The sequence below is a fragment of the Stegastes partitus genome, unplaced genomic scaffold (genome assembly GCF_000690725.1).
Source record: "Stegastes partitus isolate 25-593 unplaced genomic scaffold, Stegastes_partitus-1.0.2 Scaffold3680, whole genome shotgun sequence".
NCBI lineage: Eukaryota > Metazoa > Chordata > Actinopteri > Pomacentridae > Stegastes > Stegastes partitus.
The window spans coordinates 30,190-52,761 of record NW_007581411.1 but is presented as its reverse complement, the minus strand read 5'-3'; the positions used below and the strand labels follow the sequence as shown (position 1 = coordinate 52,761).

The following is a 22,572-nucleotide window of genomic DNA, read 5'->3' as shown; positions in this document are numbered from 1 at the left end:
CTGCAAGTGTCAAGTTTACACCTTTCCAAACAAGTGTTTCTGCACCAAACACGACATGTGAGTGATTTATGCAAAGGATTCCTTTATTATTTATTCAAAAGTCTCCCTCCAATATGCAGTTGCTTCTCTTCATTCTGCTGTACTTCAGGTTGGATAAATCTGACACGCATCTCTCTGAAATTCTTCCTCCTCTCGGTGGCCTCCTTCCACTCTGGCCTTGATATCTCTGCATGACCTAGATTTCACTCACTTTTTTTCTCACCCTCCCTCCGTCTACGACATTAGAGTGACCCTCATGATTAAGTCTCAAACTTCACGGTTCCCCTTGTAACATCCAAACAGCAACGCTTTCCTTCTCATGCGTTCTCCGGTGACCTCTTGTTCTCTTGGAGGGGAGCCAGACTCCTCGATGGGCAACATGTAGGGGAGACGCAGCGTGTCTGCCTTCTCTCTGCGTGGACGTCTATGTTTACGCCATGACTCAAATATTTATATGGTGAAAACATAAGCATGTAATAAATAATCAAGATAAACAATGTTCTATAATCCAATGTTGTGTCAGCGGGGAGGATACCATCTGCTTGTTTGGAGAACAGTAATCACGTTATAGACTTCATTACATCAGATAACCGGTCAAGACTGCAGGCTGCTCTAAACCAGGAGTGCTTTCAGGGCAAGAGGAAGAAAAACTCATATTTTACTAATGACCCATGGAATATGTAATTATTGCCGGCTTCGTTGGTTACTTAAAGCGACGGCATTCTGTCATTAATCACCTGCCAATGAAAATAACCCCGACAGGAGCTCAGGACTCAACCTGAGGACGGATGCTGGGCAACAAGTGGACTTTATGAACTGTGTGTGACAGCTCATCTGTCCGAGGAGGAGGAAAGTACACTGTGTGACTTCCTGTTCCTGACCTGGACTGATCCTGTGTTCATGTGATGTATAATTAGAAATAAATAATTGAGTTACCGGCGCTGTTGTTCTGTTGCTTCATGTGTATGAATGCAGTTTGGAGATGCTCATATTGATCCTGCAGCTGTTTGATGCAACAGGTATTTTTTTCCATTTAGAGGAAAGACTCCTACAAACAGCTGGAAGCAACAACCTGAACTTCAACAGAATAATGGACGACATTGATTACTGTGACTTTAATTGAGTTATGAGTCTCTGCTGTCACCACTGCAAAGTTTTATTTATATAAAATTTTAATTTGTATTCTAATAGATGTGCAATGGTAGAGCAAAGTTAACAAGTGATTTCTACCTTTTGTGCTTTCTGTGATGTTTTGGACAAATATTGGTGCTACAAGCTTGAAAAAAATCTTCCCTCAAGTCACTTCATGCAACTCAAAGTCACATCATACCTAAATATTAGTGTGACAACGTGCAGTTCAGACTTGTACCACACTGAAACTGTCAGACTGTCATCACGCCTTTCTAGAAAAGTGACCATGGTGCTTGTTCACACTTGAAGTTTCGGTTGACTAAAGGACGTCTGAGACTGGCTTCAGAGAGGCTTTACATCCTGTTAACAGATTGTGCTAGTCATGTCATGCAGCCACTGTATTTTATCAATGCACAGTTCAGTTTCTCACTTAAGGTGTCCCTTCCGGTTGTTGCTTTAACCCCTAAACATTCATCTCTGTGTATCAAAGTTGCATATTTAGAAGTGTTTTCCACAAAAATAACCGCTTTCTGTCTTAAAATGACTTCAGCATCTTTCGACCCACAGCAGCTTGAGCTCATCAGCTCACCTACAATCCTGTAAAACTACTGCACACCACAGAAAGACAAGGTGTGATAATAGAGCAAGTCAGGTTCGCACCAGAAACTGACCCTGAAGAAGGATAATGACACAGAAAGCCTCACCTACGAGTTGATGGGACTGGTTCCTTGGGTTTCTTATGCATGCAGCCACAGACGTCCTCCGACATACAACAGAAACCCGTGTTAACGAGGTAAACAGCAAAAATGCTAAATTTTCACCGGACAAGGTCTTGAAAGCATTCTGACATTCTGGATGCCGCCTTGACAAAACAAAACAGCGAGTCTGTTAATTTCCACTTTCCACTCAGCGTCTCTACCCACAGAGCCACCTGTTGCATTCTCACACGCTACACAACGATGACTCAGCACTACTGTATGTAACCTCGAAATTAAAAGCGTGACACGGACTCGTGGAAAGCTAAAAATGAGACGCTGACAGCGTGCGCGCTACATGTGGCGTCGATCACAGGTGTGTTTAACGTGACACTCCCCCTCACAAACTCTCGACTACAGAAAGCTCTGCCTCTGAAGTGTCAAGACGCCTTAATGCATCAACAACTTAATTTCCTGTAGAACAGAGCTCACCTGTGACAGAACAGACCGTCTCCCTAACAGACACAGAGACGTCTTCATTATCATGCATGTACTGAAGCCGCCTATTTAGAAGGAGAATGAATCATCGTCGGAGTAATGAGTGATGAAGCCGAGTCCCGCAGAATGCTCATTCACTTGAATAATTACCTCAAAGGATACTAAACTCAGGCTTCTCAATTACTTCCATACTCCTCTGTCTGCCGGCTCCCCAAATTAGCAACGTGCTAATCAATTACCTGAGTCCTCTTCTTACATATTCTACTTCTAAATCAATACCTTAATAAGCTTGAAGAAAGCTGTTCTGTTTTGTCCTGCGAGGCAAAAATATAACACTATGCACCGTCGTCATAATCCAATATATATGCAGCAACTCAGAAACAGCTATTTGAAACTGTAATTTCTAGGCTGTTGTCATGGTTTGGGTGTGTTTTATCGTTGGTACAAAACTGCAGGCAATTTCGCATCAGATCAAGTATTCTCACGGCTGCTACGGTTGAGCTCGACAGAACATAAAGCTCTCGGAAATAAAGATTTCGGCATCAGCTGCGAGGCCTTCTTTCTACATTTTTAATCAACATACCGCCTTAGAAGAATCAATTTTCACACAAAGACTTTACATTGTATACTACAGAACGCTGCCTTTATTCCCATATTAGCTGTAGAACTTTCAGTGTTTGGTATTTACTGCTGATTTAAAAAAAACTCATTTCAAAGAAAATTCTTGCAAACAAGCCCCATCTGTTCAGGAATCCAAAGCTTCAGGGGAGAAAAGCTACTATGTGGATGTGAATAGTTTTTATACCTCTAAGCCAGTAACAGCGGAGGCATTATAATTTCCAAGTTGCCCATCAGTACGTCTGTTCCATTTACATGAGCGGAATAAGTCTTGAACCCCGGGAGGGAGTTTCTTCAAACTTGGCACAAATGTTCACTTGGACCAAAAGTTAAACTGATTACATTTTTAAGGGTCAAAACCACTGTGACCTCGTGTCCACCACATTGTTGTAAACACGATATATCAGGAATGTCCGGAGGGAATTCCTTCAAATTTAAACCAAACGCCCACTTGTACTCAACAATGAACTGAACTCGGTGGTCAAAGGTCACAGTGACACGTTTTGGCCACANCTGCAGTTCAGCAGAGTCTGCCAAAGCTGAGTGTCTAATGTGATCGTTGCTTTTCTGTTGCTTCAGTTGCCGGCGCAAACAGTTTGTTTTTGAGGAGACAAGATAAAGTGATTTTGATGAAGTATCACAACTTTAAAGCTCAGAACTGGTTAATTTCCTGCACAGCACACATGATTAGTTCAAGGACTGTGTGAAACTTGAAAGCCAAATTATTATTTTTCTCTTTTTGTAGCTCTGATTAATGGTGTAATATTTGTGATTCTTTTTAAAGATAACATGCCGGTGAGTTTTGGGTTGTGTTAATCTCCTCCCTCAAGACAAAGTAATTATTTTTCACTGATAATCAAGGCTTCAAGAGAAGTTGGTTGTGGGGACTTGAGTATTCGTGTTAGAAAGAAATGTTTACTGCCTGCTGTCCTCACATGAATGTCTCCATCTGGAACTTGCTAAAGGATTAACTGAGGAAAACTCCCAAGTCATGGTGCATTATCTCAGCCCTTACAAACTCTTGAACTGTCTCTGACATTCCTGAGGCCATGTTTTCTGTGCTGGTAATCACTTAGAGATCACCAGTGGAATTTCCCACCGGCAGCCAAAGAGGCATCACTTGATCACACACACACACACACACACACACACACACACTCGGGGGCCCTTCACCCCGGGTTTAAGGGCTCGGCCGGTGCCAACAGACGCAGGTTTTTCCTGACACCAGCATAGCTTCCGTGTCACAGTGAGCATTTGGCGACTCGGATTGGTGACTTGTGACTCGCTTCTGTTTTTCTTTTTTCTCTCTTTCCATCCCCCTCAAAACACGCAGAGACGCACCTCCTTGTGGAATTCTCCGCCTACCAAGCTGCTGATGCTTCTATTTATATCAGAAATCTTGGGTAGCACCGACGCTGGCACAAATAGCAGCCAAACTGACCCATGGTAAACTCTGCTGAGCTGAACTGTTGCAAAGTGCAGCGTCACGGCTTCCTGTCTTTCCCTCACGATTACTTCCTGTTTATCCGCCGTCGTCCACTTGTGCACGTGACTGTTGTCGCCTTACCTGGTTTTGAGCACCTCATTCATCTTCTGCTCCAGGTCTATCCTCTTGCTGCGCTCTCTCTCCAGCTCCTGCCGCAGGGAGTCCACATTGGTCTCTTCCCGCAACTTCCTCAGCTCCTCCTCTGGAAAACACAACACACACACACGGTAGATCAGTATCTTAAATTGTGTTATGAAAACAATAACACCCGCATACACGGTGAGGGTCATGAAAAGGACATCGGTAAGTATGAATGAAGGTATTTTAGATTTAATCTATGTGGAGAATTGAATCCTGCGGTGTGGATGCACTTTCATTTCCAACTTCAACTGCACGAAAACAGATTAATTTAGAGAATAATCAATTTATCCTACAAGCAGTATCTGGGATTTATTTATTTTTTTACTCCTGTCTTATTGTTATTAACTGTGGGCTCATTTTTTAACGACATATAAAATCCCAGACCTCTATGTGATGAGCACAAACATGGCTAGAAGTAGAGAGAACTCAAAAATAGCTTTTGTGCATCAAAACAAAGTTCTAATGCTGTAAAGATTTTTCCAAGTGCCCACAGGACGCACATATACATATTTGACTACTTATATCTTAAATTTAGTTTCAAGTTTCCATATTTGTCTCCTCTCTATATCATGTAAACACAGCCTGCAGTTCATCCCAGTACAGTGGAGAAGCCCTTGAATTTTTCTCATGTGACTCACTAATGGCTTCTGAGTTACACAGTAGAGCACAAAACTTTTGTTCCTTAACAGAATCTGGTACTAATTTTTCTCAAATGAGACATGTAGGGTAAAGTGATTTTGATGAAATATCGCAATTTTAAGCCGACAGAACAGTACTTTCATAGACGAGTAGTTCAAGGACTGTCAGAACGTTCAAAATCCAACATTTCTTTCTGTTTTACAGTCTCTCATAAATGCTGTCATTTTTCAAAAATGCCTTTCCAACCTGCCAGTGGGTTTTGGAGTAAAGACAGATAAATAATGGAAATATTTTGAACGTGATCAAATTCTAAGTAATAACACTGCAGAGATTTTCCCCTGTGCTTATCGGTGCATCTCACATTTCCCCTCTGCCGCCATCCATATCCTTCACCTTCACCTGTCCCCCACGCTTCCTCCTTGTCAATCAACTCTTAGAATCAACCGGTTTCAGGTATCAGGGTTTTCTATGCCCGGGGTGCAACATCAGCAGTGTTTCCTCTCCGTCTATTGTCCCCGATTAAAGGGACACATGAATATTGGAGGACGGGGGAGGCAATGAAAGTGTGCGCACGTGCAGCAATAAATCAATACTTGCGTGTGTTCAGATGCTCACTTAAAGATGCCAAGACAGCAGGGGCACACAAAAGCACTGATTAAATCCTCTCTAAATGCATACAACTAATCCCATGCACATAAAGAAAGAAAGAAAAAAAATAGATTTCAAAAAGGTGTGCACCCGGCGTTAATTAAAATGTACATCAGCTGCCCCCTCTAACCTCTTTCTGAGATCATCCCATTAGCAGCAGAGGATTCATATTACAAGAATTTAGCTGCCGTTTTTTCTTTCTCATCACCCCAATCTCATATCTCACCCCTGTCCTTTCTCCCTTCCCATTAACGCTAATAAAACATTCATTGGCAGAACCTCCTGCAGCTACAGCATCGACTACAACCCTGGGTGCTCTTCCTGAGAGAGGCCATATACTATATCTCCACATTCCCCTATTGTGTATCTTTTTCTTGCATTTCTGGTTCAGGAAGAGCAGCTCAGGAGTATTCAGCTCTTTTTGAATTCTATCTTTTAAAACCTTTAGGTAAAGTATAAGTTACTCAGTGACTATGTCTATGTAATACGACTCCTCCAGCCTGCTAGCATAGCTTGTATCGCCCTCCTAACACAAGAATGTGTTGATAGTACGGTATTTATATATGATAACAAGACATAAAGACTGATTGCATGTGCGTCTGTAGGTGCAGCCAGCAAGAGGCAGGCCAAAGGTTGCAATGGGCTAAGCAGCTTAATGCTCGCTAGGCTTTCTTGTGCCAGGAGATCCACAGTTAACTGTAAACCTATTAAACAAATGGCTGACAGCAGCGGCGGTGCCCTCTGGTTGGTGTAGGTAGAATAGGATCAGGAGTTTAGGCTATACCGAGGCTAAACAGCAGGATGACTTCAAAACAACTTCTTTCTGTCAAACATTGCATTGTAAGCGAAGAGAGACCGACTCCTGATGGCGACGGGGCAGCCGGGAATGTGTTAGTGGCTCATTTAAACCTGTACTAATTGCTTGTTAGGCTACTTGGAAAGTGCAACAAGTTGTAAACATCATTAACACCGACTGTATAGAGTCTAACAGGGTAAACATGTCAACAGATGTGAAGCAACATAATTGTTCCTTTGTGTTTTTGTCTAATTAATGAGATTAAAGAGCTCATATTATACTTATTTACAGGTTCATAAATATATCTTTATAGAAATATGTTTACATGCCTTAATGTCCAAACAACATATTCTCGTACTGTACACTGCATGAGCATCTTTTTCGCCCCCTTGTTTGAAAAGCCAAGTCCGCTCTAATTGGTCAGCAGGCTCAACAAAAGCAGAGCAACACTAGTTAGGTACTGTAACCCGAGGTTTCAGGACTGTATGCCAGCTGTCTGCCGCTATCAGCTGGAGACTTTGAGACGTTTTAGAGTTAGCAGATGCGACTCTAGCGGGGAAATAATGGTGGACGGACTGGGAGGGCAGCTGCTCATTCTTTGTTTGAGGGCGTGCCAAATTAGCCGCTAAGCAGGCATTATGTAAATGTGTTACATGGTGACACAGATAAGTAACGGGAGAAAAGTCCGGACTTCAAAGTGGGTGTTTTCAGGCAGGTTAGGAGCAGTGCTCACTGTGGGAGAGAAAACGCCAGACTTTGAGCTTTAGAGGTTTGCAGACCTTGAAGGAAAAAGACAAAAAAAACCCAAAAAACGCGTTGGTTCCCACCAACTCCTGATGGGAAATATGTGCATTTTAGCAGCTCAATGCTCCACTATGGCAGCTGCTGATGAGAACGCTAAGACTGTATGGCACAAAACTAAACTGTGCTCAGTGGATTGACTTCTTGGTGGGTCTGCAACTCCAGGTGACCACTTCCACATGTCAGTTTTTCTGTCTGACTAACTCTAGCTTAAGTTCCTTTAAATGTAAAAAACTATTCCTGATTCCAGTGTGCTGCAATTTATGCCCATATTACTGCACATGCCCGTTTCGCACTATATCCAACGTTGCCTTTATCAGTACTTACGAGCAGATCTTAACTATTTTGCACCATAAATACTGCTCATGCTTTTGTTTTTATAACCTTGGTATGTGCATATGTGCTACCTCAGTATGTCTGAGTGGATGCGAGTGATGAGTGTGTCTGAATGAGGCTATTTTTTTAAACAATCAAGGCAGTGCGAACTAAGAATTTCATCGCACTGATAACTTGTGTATTGCTGCATGTGAATCCTTGAACGCGACCTCACATTGAGTTACAATATTCTGTAATGTCAATACAGTGATTAAGTAATGCAGCTTGTTTGTTTCTGCTGCTATCAACACATAAGGGTTATACTGTACCGTCTTTCAAACCTGCCACTGTTCACCTTTTCCCCTCTCCCCACACTGCCACTCCCTGCCTTTCCCCTCGTATTTCCTGCCCCCTAGCTGAATCCCACTCCCCTCCCTTTATCTTGTGTTATCATTCCTGTGTCCAAGATCCTCTATGTACATTTCCTCCCTGTAGTTTCCTTCCACACCGGCCGCTTCCTTCCTAGATGCCTCATTCCAAGAGTCCATGTGCTGGAACTGGGGGCCACAAATGTGTGATGGAGCACAGCACGACACATTATGGTATGTGTGTCAGACAAAGAAAGATAGAGTACAATCGTTTTCCTGTTCCACAGAGGCCCTCTACATCAGATGGCATATTAATAATACTGTCAACACGCCTGTTCCGCTTCTAAAATTGGATTGCTGTCTTCTATATATACACAGCTTCATCCTGGGTTACCATATCACAGGGTCTCTTTGGCCATTATGAAGGCTGGTAACTAGACCATTTGTCTCACAGACAGGGGATTAGCTAAATGCCATGCCAGGAGATGTCACTTTTAATCTCGCTGACCTTCTCTCCTGTACAGGCTTTCCATGAAAGCTTAATTTCTGTGAATAGAAACGAAAAAACATCAACGTAAAGCGACTTATACACATTACAGGATCTTGTAATTAAGGTTTTGAAAGCAGCAGTAAATTCTGGTGATGCTGAAGGCAGTTAAAGGGTGTGGATTTGTTTGTACCAGATAAGGGTAATATCAGAAGACGGGTAAAACACTCTGATGTTATATGTACTAAAACATTGCCAGAAAATTGAATAACAAAACTGGTCTTACAAGAATAGAAGCTGATTTCCTTTAGCAGGACGCTTTTTGTTAAATATTTCGAAAATTTCCTTCGAGAAATTGTTCAGTCTCAGCGATTTTTTTTGCCTTTCTACTTATTGGTTACTAAAGCAACAAATAAAAAAAAGGGGGAAACGTTGTGGTGTCTGAGGTGTCACGAGAGAGCGGCAACCACCACTGACTGTCAGTTGACACACTTCCTTTATAACTGCACACATTGCAAAACAATTTCCAAAATCAGCATGCACACAATACAAGAAGTGAATCTAAGAGTGACATTAAACTAATTTTAATACTCCAACTGGACTGCAGTTCCCATGCTCATGATCCACTACAACGGGGAGATTCTATTTTAAGTTGGCGTATCACTCAGATGCTAAGTAGCTAATTGAGACAAATATTGACATGGGTCAGATGAGGCCATCAGATAACTACCTCCGTGGGGTTGATAAACAAAAGTTCACCTATCACTGATTACATGCGTTAGTTGTTATTTCCAGGTTAAAAATGCACTTTTATCCCCGAGTTCAAAGCTGTCAGACTTACTGAGGTTGAGGTTACTTTTATGGCTTTTGACCTTATCGACAGCTCCACTGAAAAGCAGTTCAAAGCTGTCGAAGGTGTAGTCCTCCATCCTGCACACACCCATGCGTCTTTGAATTCGGCCGGTCCCTGGCACGCTCCCGCAGGACCGGGAAGGCAGGGTGGCCGCCTTGGTTCGGTCTTGAAATCGAGCCACGGCTGCGGGTCACTTTCGTCCGGCCCGGCTCGTTTTTGTCCCCCCCCACCCCCCCTCCCTCTGCTGATCGATGACCTCAAAACGCCTCCGAGCCCATCAAGGTTGAGGTACGTGCTCCATGTTGTCCCATCCAGAGACGAAGCAGAAATCAGGGACGGGTTGCTCTGAAATAATTCATCAGTGGCGGCACAACAGAGTGTTGTGACAGGCCTCCACACGCAGAGTGATGGTCAAAGCTGCTGTGAGTGTGCGAGGCTCTGGGTAAAAAGAGAAGGAGGGCAGCCGAGGTAGGGAGAGGTGGGGCTTTGCAGGGTGGCCAGCACACTAAGAGGGCCTGGAATCTGAGATTTCTGAATGCTCTGGAGCTGTCGGACTCGCACTCACATTACGCATGTTCATGTGTCAAAACTGCTTTATGCAAGTGTGTGCATATGACTGAGGGTTTATTAGGTTTGTGGTTTGTGCCAAGTTCATATTTGCGAGCAGGAGCATGTGTGCGATGGCCAGCGAGCGTGCACGAGTGCTGTACGCAAGAGCAGCGACTTACTTCTCATTTAAGCAGGCAAAGTTTTTTAAGAGCTCAAAGGAAAAGTACTGTGCGAGTTTTTCAATCCAGGCCAGAGACAATGACTCCTTTCATGAAAGGAAGGGAAGGAGGGGGGTTCAGAGAAAGAGAGACAGAGAGGGAGGGAGAGAATCAGCTGCTTCACATTGGCCTCTCATTGTTCCCGGCGTTGTACGCTTTCTGCCACGACACCGGCTGACTGGAGCAGAAAGGGGAGGTCGAGCTTTGTGGCCTCCAGCTGATCGCAGATGTCAAGGCACCATTCAAGGCACTGACCAATGAAAAGTGGAAGAGAAAACAACCCGAGCCCAGCACCAGGAAGAGAAAAGCCTGGCAATAAGAGCATGATATAATGATTTATCCAACCCCTGCTGCTGTACAAGACAGACAGCATTGTGAGACGGCGTGTTCTTTCAAGCTTCACCTTCGTCTCGAGAGACGACGCCCCGATCACACTTGAACTATAAATACTGTCCTCGTTCTGCAAGTGTCAAGTTTACACCTTTCCAAACAAGTGTTTCTGCACCAAACACGACATGTGAGTGATTTATGCAAAGGATTCCTTTATTATTTATTCAAAAGTCTCCCTCCAATATGCAGTTGCTTCTCTTCATTCTGCTGTACTTCAGGTTGGATAAATCTGACACGCATCTCTCTGAAATTCTTCCTCCTCTCGGTGGCCTCCTTCCACTCTGGCCTTGATATCTCTGCATGACCTAGATTTCACTCACTTTTTTTCTCACCCTCCCTCCGTCTACGACATTAGAGTGACCCTCATGATTAAGTCTCAAACTTCACGGTTCCCCTTGTAACATCCAAACAGCAACGCTTTCCTTCTCATGCGTTCTCCGGTGACCTCTTGTTCTCTTGGAGGGGAGCCAGACTCCTCGATGGGCAACATGTAGGGGAGACGCAGCGTGTCTGCCTTCTCTCTGCGTGGACGTCTATGTTTACGCCATGACTCAAATATTTATATGGTGAAAACATAAGCATGTAATAAATAATCAAGATAAACAATGTTCTATAATCCAATGTTGTGTCAGCGGGGAGGATACCATCTGCTTGTTTGGAGAACAGTAATCACGTTATAGACTTCATTACATCAGATAACCGGTCAAGACTGCAGGCTGCTCTAAACCAGGAGTGCTTTCAGGGCAAGAGGAAGAAAAACTCATATTTTACTAATGACCCATGGAATATGTAATTATTGCCGGCTTCGTTGGTTACTTAAAGCGACGGCATTCTGTCATTAATCACCTGCCAATGAAAATAACCCCGACAGGAGCTCAGGACTCAACCTGAGGACGGATGCTGGGCAACAAGTGGACTTTATGAACTGTGTGTGACAGCTCATCTGTCCGAGGAGGAGGAAAGTACACTGTGTGACTTCCTGTTCCTGACCTGGACTGATCCTGTGTTCATGTGATGTATAATTAGAAATAAATAATTGAGTTACCGGCGCTGTTGTTCTGTTGCTTCATGTGTATGAATGCAGTTTGGAGATGCTCATATTGATCCTGCAGCTGTTTGATGCAACAGGTATTTTTTTCCATTTAGAGGAAAGACTCCTACAAACAGCTGGAAGCAACAACCTGAACTTCAACAGAATAATGGACGACATTGATTACTGTGACTTTAATTGAGTTATGAGTCTCTGCTGTCACCACTGCAAAGTTTTATTTATATAAAATTTTAATTTGTATTCTAATAGATGTGCAATGGTAGAGCAAAGTTAACAAGTGATTTCTACCTTTTGTGCTTTCTGTGATGTTTTGGACAAATATTGGTGCTACAAGCTTGAAAAAAATCTTCCCTCAAGTCACTTCATGCAACTCAAAGTCACATCATACCTAAATATTAGTGTGACAACGTGCAGTTCAGACTTGTACCACACTGAAACTGTCAGACTGTCATCACGCCTTTCTAGAAAAGTGACCATGGTGCTTGTTCACACTTGAAGTTTCGGTTGACTAAAGGACGTCTGAGACTGGCTTCAGAGAGGCTTTACATCCTGTTAACAGATTGTGCTAGTCATGTCATGCAGCCACTGTATTTTATCAATGCACAGTTCAGTTTCTCACTTAAGGTGTCCCTTCCGGTTGTTGCTTTAACCCCTAAACATTCATCTCTGTGTATCAAAGTTGCATATTTAGAAGTGTTTTCCACAAAAATAACCGCTTTCTGTCTTAAAATGACTTCAGCATCTTTCGACCCACAGCAGCTTGAGCTCATCAGCTCACCTACAATCCTGTAAAACTACTGCACACCACAGAAAGACAAGGTGTGATATTAGAGCAAGTCAGGTTCGCACCAGAAACTGACCCTGAAGAAGGATAATGACACAGAAAGCCTCACCTACGAGTTGATGGGACTGGTTCCTTGGGTTTCTAATGTATGCAGCCGCAGACGTCCTCCGGCATACAACAGAAACCCGTGTTAACGAGGTAAACAGCAAAAATGCTAAATTTTCACCGGACAAGGTCTTGAAAGCATTCTGACATTCTGGATGCCGCCTTGACAAAACAAAACAGCGAGTCTGTTAATTTCCACTTTCCACTCAGCGTCTCTACCCACAGAGCCACCTGTTGCATTCTCACACGCTACACAACGATGACTCAGCACTACTGTATGTAACCTCGAAATTAAAAGCGTGACACGGACTCGTGGAAAGCTAAAAATGAGACGCTGACAGCGTGCGCGCTACATGTGGCGTCGATCACAGGTGTGTTTAACGTGACACTCCCCCTCACAAACTCTCGATTACAGAAAGCTCTGCCTCTGAAGTGTCAAGACGCCTTAATGCATCAACAACTTAATTTCCTGTAGAACAGAGCTCACCTGCGACAGAATAGACCGTCTCCCTAACAGACACAGAGACGTCTTCATTATCATGCATGTACTGAAGCCGCCTATTTAGAAGGAGAATGAATCATCGTCGGAGTAATGAGTGATGAAGCCGAGTCCCGCAGAATGCTCATTCACTTGAATAATTACCTCAAAGGATACTAAACTCAGGCTTCTCAATTACTTCCATACTCCTCTGTCTGCCGGCTCCCCAAATTAGCAACGTGCTAATCAATTACCTGAGTCCTCTTCTTACATATTCTACTTCTAAATCAATACCTTAATAAGCTTGAAGAAAGCTGTTCTGTTTTGTCCTGCGAGGCAAAAATACAACACTATGCACCGTCGTCATAATCCAATATATATGCAGCAACTCAGAAACAGCTATTTGAAACTGTAATTTCTAGGCTGTTGTCATGGTTTGGGTGTGTTTTATCGTTGGTACAAAACTGCAGGCAATTTCGCATCAGATCAAGTATTCTCACGGCTGCTACGGTTCAGCTCGACAGAACATAAAGCTCTCGGAAATAAAGATTTCGGCATCAGCTGCGAGGCCTTCTTTCTACATTTTTAATCAACATACCGCCTTAGAAGAATCAATTTTCACACAAAGACTTTACATTGTATACTACAGAACGCTGCCTTTATTCCCATATTAGCTGTAGAACTTTCAGTGTTTGGTATTTACTGCTGCTTAAAAAGAAAACTCATTTCAAAGAAAATTCTTGCAAACAAGCCCCATCTGTTCTGGAATCCAAAGCTTCAGGGGAGAAAAGCTACTATGTGGATGTGAATAGTTTTTATACCTCTAAGCCAGTAACAGCGGAGGCATTATAATTTCCAAGTTGCCCATCAGTACGTCTGTTCCATTTACATGAGCGGAATAAGTCTTGAACCCCGGGAGGGAGTTTCTTCAAACTTGGCACAAATGTTCACTTGGACCAAAAGTTAAACTGATTACATTTTTAAGGGTCAAAACCACTGTGACCTCATGTCCACCACATTGTTGTAAACACGATATATCAGGAATGTCCGGAGGGAATTCCTTCAAATTTAAACCAAACGCCCACTTGTACTCAACAATGAACTGAACTCGGTGGTCAAAGGTCACAGTGACACGTTTTGGCCACAGCTCCAGAACTCATGTGCTAATTATGACAAAATCTCACACATCTAGCTGGATAAAATGGTGAAGTGATGACATTTTATAATTAAAAGGTCAGCTTCGCGAGAGACGTCATCATGTTCTATAACTCTATTATTCAGCACCGTAACTGAGGAACCAAAGGGGAGACTGTGATCATGTTTCACATTGGGATTGGTGGCACTAACTTTGGGTGCCCACCTAATCAGTTCCTCCAAAATCTTCACTACATAAATTGTATAAGTCTGAACAAACATGGATGTAAATGGAGACCGTAAAACGTAGAGACGCACCACTTGAAGAATCCTAAATAGAAATCTATGACATATTTCACCAGAGATCAAGCCCCTCTCCTTAAAAAACAAGTCTCTTCAGAACAGTGGAACCAGAAAACATCCAGCCAACTGTGAGCATGGTGCCATACAACCATAGATATGCATAATAAAGGCTAGATGTCTTAAGGCGGCATTTCGAATGGGATCACCCTTCGGCCATCTTGATACGGGGCAGCTCTCTAGCGGAACCTGTGGTACATGAAGTGATCGCCACAAACATAAATACTCTTATCTCACTGAAATCTTGACGGATTTACAAACGGTTTGGTTTCTTACAAGCATTATTAACGTGGCTACAATTCAAATGACGTTTATAACAAACCAAGCTGTTTGAAAATCGGTAGAAAATTGAGCAAGTTATGGTTACTTAAAAAGTACATGCACCACAACAACACAATGTTATGGGTGAGCGAGCGCACTGTACCAAGATGGCCGGCAGCGTGGACGAGACATCTGCCCTTTATAAAACATATCTATGCATACAACTGCGCTGATAAGTAGAAGAGAATCTCCAATATATTTGCACCCAATTTCGGGCGAAGTCATCAAGCAGTTTTCTATCAGCTTTAACTGATTCTAATTCTACAGATTTTATGTCCTATCCACAGTTGAAATTGCAGTTAAGGCTCTTGTTGGCCTAAAATAACCATCAGAGTGTTTGTAAATCTAAGCCCTGTTTGGTGAGTGAGTCGAGTTTTAAGTCGCCTTAAAGATCTGAAAGGAACTTAAATGCCACAATTGACAAAAATTAGGACACATGAACAGAACTGAGCCATTGTATATGTTCTTATAGTCACACCTTTGCTTCCCTACTATTATGAGTCAATGTCAAAAGAGTTATCAAGTGCAAAAAAAACTACCTGGAGATTCACTCCCTGAGCCGATACACACCCACACAGTCTTGAGACATTTAACCAGGCAACATAACTGATGTTAACTGTAACTGTAAGTCATTGGGCACTACATGGTACTGAAGAGAAAGCATTGCATTACAGCCCTAATTCGTCCCCGATTCCATTAGTTTTCCCTTGTGTGTTGTGTGTAGCCTTGTTGTGTGCGATCCTGTGCCTGGTGTGAAGTAGGGCAGCAGCTAGGACACCGTATCGATTAGCCAGGCAGCGTGGAGCGCAGAGAATGGCCTGTTCCCCCGCAGCGACCTTCAATGCGCGACCTCGCACAGGACGGCCTCGCTCACACACATACCGACACACACATCTAGTCATTTCCAATTTTATGGAACCAGTAGTGGTAAAAACCAATAAACCCCAATTAAGGGAGGGCCTGTCTGGTGCCCAGCGCGGTGCCAGAGTACAGAAGCTACAACATGCACACACTTCGGCCTGCCAGAACAAGGGTGGATGTCAACAGAAAAAAATATCCAGTGCATCTGTGCCTCGGTGCGATTATCCATTTGGCTTGTGTACGACATCGTGGCATGTGTTTGTGTGGTTGTTTTTTTTTCCGGCGTTTGCCAATATTCTATCAGCTCCGAGTACAAATGAGGTCTGCAGGAGAAAAAGCAAGAAATATGGCGAGAATAAAAAACAAAGCACTGAAAGGAGAGAAGCACAAAAAGGGCACAAGGGCAAAGAAAGAACGATGTGAACGAGAAGATGAATAATATCAAGAGAGAAGCGAGGGAGAGGAGAGGAAGGTAGCAATAAAAGCTCAGCACATTAAGCCTGCTCGTGTAATGATACGGAGTGATTTCCACTGGCGCTACCCTCTGCCATTTTACCACTCGCAGGAGGGTCAGTTCAGCTTAGTGCCGTTCCCCGCAGGACACATTCTCGCTGATATATCCCTCTGCTTTTACATCCATTACTATAATAATCACAGGACTATCACAGAGTTATCAGTCAAGGAAACGGTGTTCTCAGAGTGCTTATCGTATATCTCAGTGGAAGGCATGTGCAGACAGAGGCATGCAATGATTCATGCACCTACTTCTACACTGGACACTACTGATATAACATGCAGCTCTGTGCCAAAACACTTGAATAATGTAAACTTCCATTGTGTCTTCTGTGGCTGCTGCTGCTATAAATCTGCAGCTGTACATAGCGCTGCAGAACGGTGAAGAAATGTGGAACCTACTGATCATTGAAATCCAGACAACTTCAAGATTGGTATTTGAAACTGTCAGTCGGAGTGGTTTGCAAAAAGTTAAACAGCATTTGAGCATGTTATATATATTAATGATGTTATATGGTGGCTGCAAGGTGGATCGGTGGTTAGCATCGTTGCCTCGCAGCAAGAAGGTCGCTGGTTCGCGTCACGGTGAGGACACCCGGGATCTTTCTGCGTGGAGTTTGCATGTTCTCCCCATGCAGTGCGGGTTCTCTCTGGCTTCTCTGGCTTCCTCCCACAAGGTCCAAAAACATGTTGAGGTTAATTGGTGATTAGTCAGTTGGGATAGACTCCAGCTGCAACCCTAGTGAGGATTAAGCGGTGTATAGATAATGGATGGATGGATTTGTGGATAATTTATTGGGGCATCTAACTTTAATATTTTAGAATTATAAGCTGTTTAAAGCCACTAAAGAAATGAAATCGTTTTAAAAATGACTAAGAATGTCAGGTAGTGAATGTGGCCCTGATATGATTGAAGACTGCACAGAAAGCAAACGAGGACAGAAAGCTTGTCACGTTGCTTCGGGGACGGGAGAGCTTGGTCAACAAAATATTCTATAACAAATAATGTCACTTCATCAAATTATATGAGCATATTATAAGTATTAGGGGTTCACCGATTATTTGCTGTATTTCATATTTAAACCAACGCCCAATAAATTCATTTAAATATGCGCTACCATTCTGTGACCTTGAGCAACATCCTGCTTGCAGCACAATCTATGGTAACAAGCCATGACAGCCTGTCAACAGTGAAGGATAACTGTTGAGAAGGTTCTTTAAATTGAACTTATGTAACGCATAAATAATCAAAGACATTTTAATTTGTGTAATTCTAAACTTTGTCACCAAGATTTTCAAGTTTACTTGTAAGTTATTGGTCTCCTTGATACCAAATTATTAGTATTGGCAACAACCTTTAAAAAAAAAGCTCACATTGGTCGACCCTTAACGTGTCACAATGTTGTACATTTCTGAGACAGAACATGCAGCTAAAAGAATCAGAGAGGAATGTATGAGCTTACTTTGCCACTTGAGGGATTCTTTATCTTTATAAATTAAAGTGTCAGTTGAAAAATAATAATGATCTTAATCCTGTATTCTCACAAAGCATGATGCATTATTAAAAGGATAGCTACCACTACATAAACAGTATCTGACAGTCATGTTATGGCAGACATCACAAAAACATTATTTCATGTTCAAACCTGGTAATATCAGCACGTATTAGCATTTTAGCAAGCTACACTAATGCACATGCCTGGAGTAAACTGGCTACAAACCTTTGAATAACTCTAGTTTCTGCAGGTAATCCATCTACCTCATTGTAAACCGCGAATAAGAAGCTGGCTTTCAAAATAAAGCAAAAAAGTAAGATGTCACTTGACAGTACTTTGCAACTCAAACAAAAAATCTCTGTGTTATGTTAGTGACAGATCTCAGGTGAGAAATATCAAAACCTGGAGACATTCTATCAAAACTGTCACCATAGCGAGTACCAAAAGGAGCGCAGGGGAAAATCTTTCATGTGATATGAGTGAACCGGCTCTCCTACTTGAGTTGCTGAACACAATCCCAGACAACAGAGACGACGGCAGAACGTCACTAGGTGAAGGTAGAAGGAGGTGAAGGCACATATGCATCTATTCAGTGGTGAAAATATAATCAAAAAAAGAGTGCTGGCCCTTTAAACTAATCTGATTAGTGTGCCGGGGGAGTGTGTGTGCATTAACACAAACATAAGAAGGGACTAGATGAATAAATAAGAAGAGGAGAGGATGGAAAAGGAAGCTGAAGGAATCGCAGCAGAAGGCCATCGCGCTTGCATATGTGCGCGTTAGCCTTTCTCTATGTGATCTCACGACCGGGGAACACGGTTACAAATTAACCAGTTTAGTGTCCTCGGAATAGCACGGGTCAGTCACAACAAACTGGCGAGGGGAAAAGGCACGGGGTGTTTGCATCCACACACACACACATACGCCATCTGGAATGGAAACTAACGGCTCCTGAGAAGGGAGGAGACAATACACTTAAGCAGTGTGTTTGTTTTAGCGTACAGCGTGGGCCCCGGCTTTATTTTAGGCAGCAGAGAGAAAGACGTCAGAGTGAGAAAATACGCCCACACCTCGGTTCGCTCTGAATGTGAAAGAGATCCAAGAAGACCGAATCGTTTCTTGGGTTAAACGCTGATGCACGAAACCGGCACAACATTTAAAAAGGTCTCAAATGACGAGTGTGGGGTCTCGGTTTCTTTTGCTTCTGCTTGGTAACGGTGCATTCCTGCCTGTTGCCACTGGATTGGCACTTCTCCTGTAAAGTTGTCTTTCTTCCACAGTGAAAGAAACAACACCGTGGATTTAAAATTGGAGTGCATGCTGAAATTAGAAGAGTTAAGAAGCCAGCAGCGGCTAAAGTGGAGCTCATCTATATTTTACATGTTTAGCTGATGGTCTCATGTAAAGTAGCTTCAAATTAATAAGCAGGATGTGTAGGCTCTTAGTAAACGGTGACCTTTCAAGAGTCAAACTTCTCTCTTAACCCATGAGTGCTTCAGAAATGCATTTTATTTTTACTATTACTTTACCTGTAAATTATGTATAACAACAGTTTTCATTATAAAATGTGTGAAAATGCGCTGAAATGTTCGAAAACAGCAGCTTCCTCTTTCTGCTACAGCATCTAAAGTTCAGAATTTAAGAGTTTCATGAAATCAAATCCATTTCTTTTTATACTCTTAATGTTCAGCATTTTTCTACAAAAGCCATTCAACATCTCCAGAAAGTAGTTTTCACTGTTAGTGGCGGAGTTCATGGTTCCTGTGCTGGATTCAAAACGCCACCTTATTAGCTATTTACGGGAAACACAGCAGAACCAGTGCGAGTCCACTCTCTGAATGACATGTCAGGTCAGAGCTGTGCTGAGCAGGTGCAACAGAGTTATTACAAATAAATCAGCCTCGTTAAAAATCTGGCACCACCGTCAAATGAAGGGAAACAGAGCTAATCAAAAGTCCGGTCACATAAACACGTCTCATAAACTGCACTGTCAATGTGGAATCCTAATTAGTTAGTCTCATTAAGTCACCATTTCACACTTGTTCCACCGCCTGACTACAGGTACAGATAAATCTGCTAGCAAGAATATATTTGTTGAGCACAGAGAGCAGGAGAGAAGCAAACAGCTCCTGTGTGTTTTTTCTCTTCAGGTGTTCTTGCATGATTCTGTTCAACCCTCCATAGGAACAGCTTTGTTCCTGCTGCTGTTTCTCTTTTAAATAAGTCTTAGTGCACTTTACTTTTAGGTCTATCTTATTTTTATTTCTATCTAATGGAAGCCCCACCTGGTTTTACTTATTTATTGTCCCCTTTGCACCATGCTTTAAGCAGGTTTTTGTATTGGCATTTTAGTGGTTCTTTTATTTTATTTCGCTTTTAATCCTGTTCAGTGAGTCTGTGAGTACTTATCGATGTCTCTGCTCCTGTGTTTTAAATGTCTGTGTGGATTGTTAGATGCCTTCTCCTGCTACTGCAGAACAATTCTACATACAGGTACCAATAAAGTCACCTTGAACCTTGAACCTTGAAAGTGCACAAACCACCTTTTTGTTCTCTGATAATCTGGACTCTTCCCAGACTTTGGAAGGCTTGGGTCTTTGGAAACTTTTACACTGAACTAGCTGGACTCCTGCTGCAGGTGACCAATAACAACAGACACTATGACAGAACAATTACGTTGAAGGAACGCATTTGTTCTACCAAACAATTCCTGCTGCTTCATAATAAATGATCCACCGGCGCGTTGACCAGTCACAGGGAACACAATGTGCTCGTCACTGTGGTTAGCGCTGGCAGCGATCATTCATCAAAACTAAGACAGAGGTCTTATCCAGCATTTCTGACACCTGATGAGTTTTAAACATAACAGTGAGTAATGGAACAAGACGGTGCAGCCACGGCGAACTGCTGCAGGCCTCAGGATGCAATGTTTGCTCCTTACAGAAAGCCGAGGCTTTTAGTATCAAAGTGCACTCTCTGGGATTCCATCTCAAGGATTTAAGTTTCATTTTAACATGCGAACTTTGGCCGGTCTTCTCACAGTATAGCATGTTGTTTTTCTATATTACCTACGTTCCGGAAAAGCCATTACGCAACGCTTAAACCTATAATGTTTTGCTACAAGCAGTGTTTTGTTTCCCCCTACTAATCTCATCAGCTTTACCTGATGACAAACTGTGTACATAAGTCTGTTTTCATCTGCTCTCAACACATGACAAATAACCGATTGTGTCGCAGGCTACTGTGCACAGAATCGTATACACACAGCAGTCTGATGTTTATGGTACGATGACAGCGGAGGAGAGTGCAAAGGAAAACAGTAGAAATAGAATGCACAATAACTAAAGGACAGGGAAGAGAGCTCAGGACTCCATTAGGTGCTAATGGATTGTCATGCTTCACTGTTTCCCCCAAGAACGATTTCTCCGGCCAGAGATGAGATGGGAGATTGAGAGGCATGGGAGGAAAAGATAACCACAGAGTCAGAGAGGCGTGGAGAAGACGCTGCAAAGACAGGAATACAAACATGAAGCACTTGAAGTGACCCTAGAGAATACAACATCACCTAGAGGTAGCGCTACCCTTTCCCAATCAGCGGAAGCCAGCGTTTATGAAGGTTCATCCCCGTACGAAATGCCAAGTGGCTGCCATCTTAGGCACAACATTTCTGCTCCCAACTCTCTGAGCTCATGAAGCTGTCGCAGCTGTTTCACCTGCCTGAGTGTTCGGTAGATTTTAGAAGAATCTCAGAAGATCACAGCGCCGAGTGTGACGGAGGGAAAGCATAAAGGGGAAAGGTGAATCACAAGCATGACGAAGAGGAGGTAAGGAAGGATGAATGAGGGAAAAGAAAAACAGAGCTGATCCAGAAAAAGGGGAGAGCAGGCAATGGCGGGCGGAATCTGAACGAGCAGCTCAGTGGGATAAAAAGAAAAAGCTTTAGAGGATTTTTTTTCTTTTAAAGGAAAGGGAGGGTGGAAGGAGGAACAACGAGGACGCGAGGAAAGGGCAAACAGGAAGGAGGTGAGGTTCGCGGAGGGAAAGCTCGTCTAACTAGCATCCTGACGGGGTGACAATGAGTCCGGCCCTTTTAGCTCCGGCAAAGGCATCATGAGAGAGGACATCGCCTGAGGTATTCTCTTTCACACACACTCGCTCTGCCTTTCTCTCACTTTCTCTCTAATAGACTTACATAGGCAAACTGGGAAAGAGGCGGGGGGGGGGCACGGACACTTCACAGTCCATTACACACCATGGGACTGGCAACGTGCTGCAGCGGTACAGGACAACAAGTACCCCTTATCGGATACCAGGTTAGACACGCTTGGAAATGTGTAGAGGCTGGACTTTGGGTGAGCATCATCCGGCTGCTGTTTTTTTTTTTGCTTTCCCACTTTGCCTCTGCACAAACTCTACAATTTCTCCTATTTTTATTTAATCTCCACAGATAAATCTATCACTTCCCCCAAGCCTCAAATTACCTCGGCTATCCTATAACACAGGAATATTACTTTTGTCAGGAGTGCAAAGAACCGCAATCCCACCCCGAAGCTACGCTGAACATGTAATGAAAGCACGTTAGAGAGCTGCTGGTGGATGCTGCGCCGTGTAGGAGTCGTAATCCTGCTAAATGTTGTCAAACACAGCTCCTTGGATTTAACAGCTTACAGTTGACCTTGAGATTTTTTAAACTATGTTAACCCAAGACCCACTTTTCTGTGTTTTCATAGCTATCAATCCCATTCCACAGAGGGGGGAGGGAGGGAGGGAGGTTGCTCAGTTGTCATAGAGTCGGTT

At 43.0% G+C, this 22,572-nt stretch overlaps 1 protein-coding gene across 1 annotated transcript in view; it reads right to left on the bottom strand.

Annotated features, from left to right (window-relative positions):
- The window catches only part of gramd4a (GRAM domain containing 4a), a 70,561-nt gene that overhangs the window by 27,464 nt on the left and 20,525 nt on the right, over positions 1–22,572 (bottom strand). Inside the window, exon 4 of the mRNA XM_008306513.1 lies at positions 4,549–4,669. Within this exon, the coding sequence (XP_008304735.1) occupies positions 4,549–4,669 (121 nt within the window). The remainder of the gene's footprint in view (positions 1–4,548; positions 4,670–22,572) is intronic.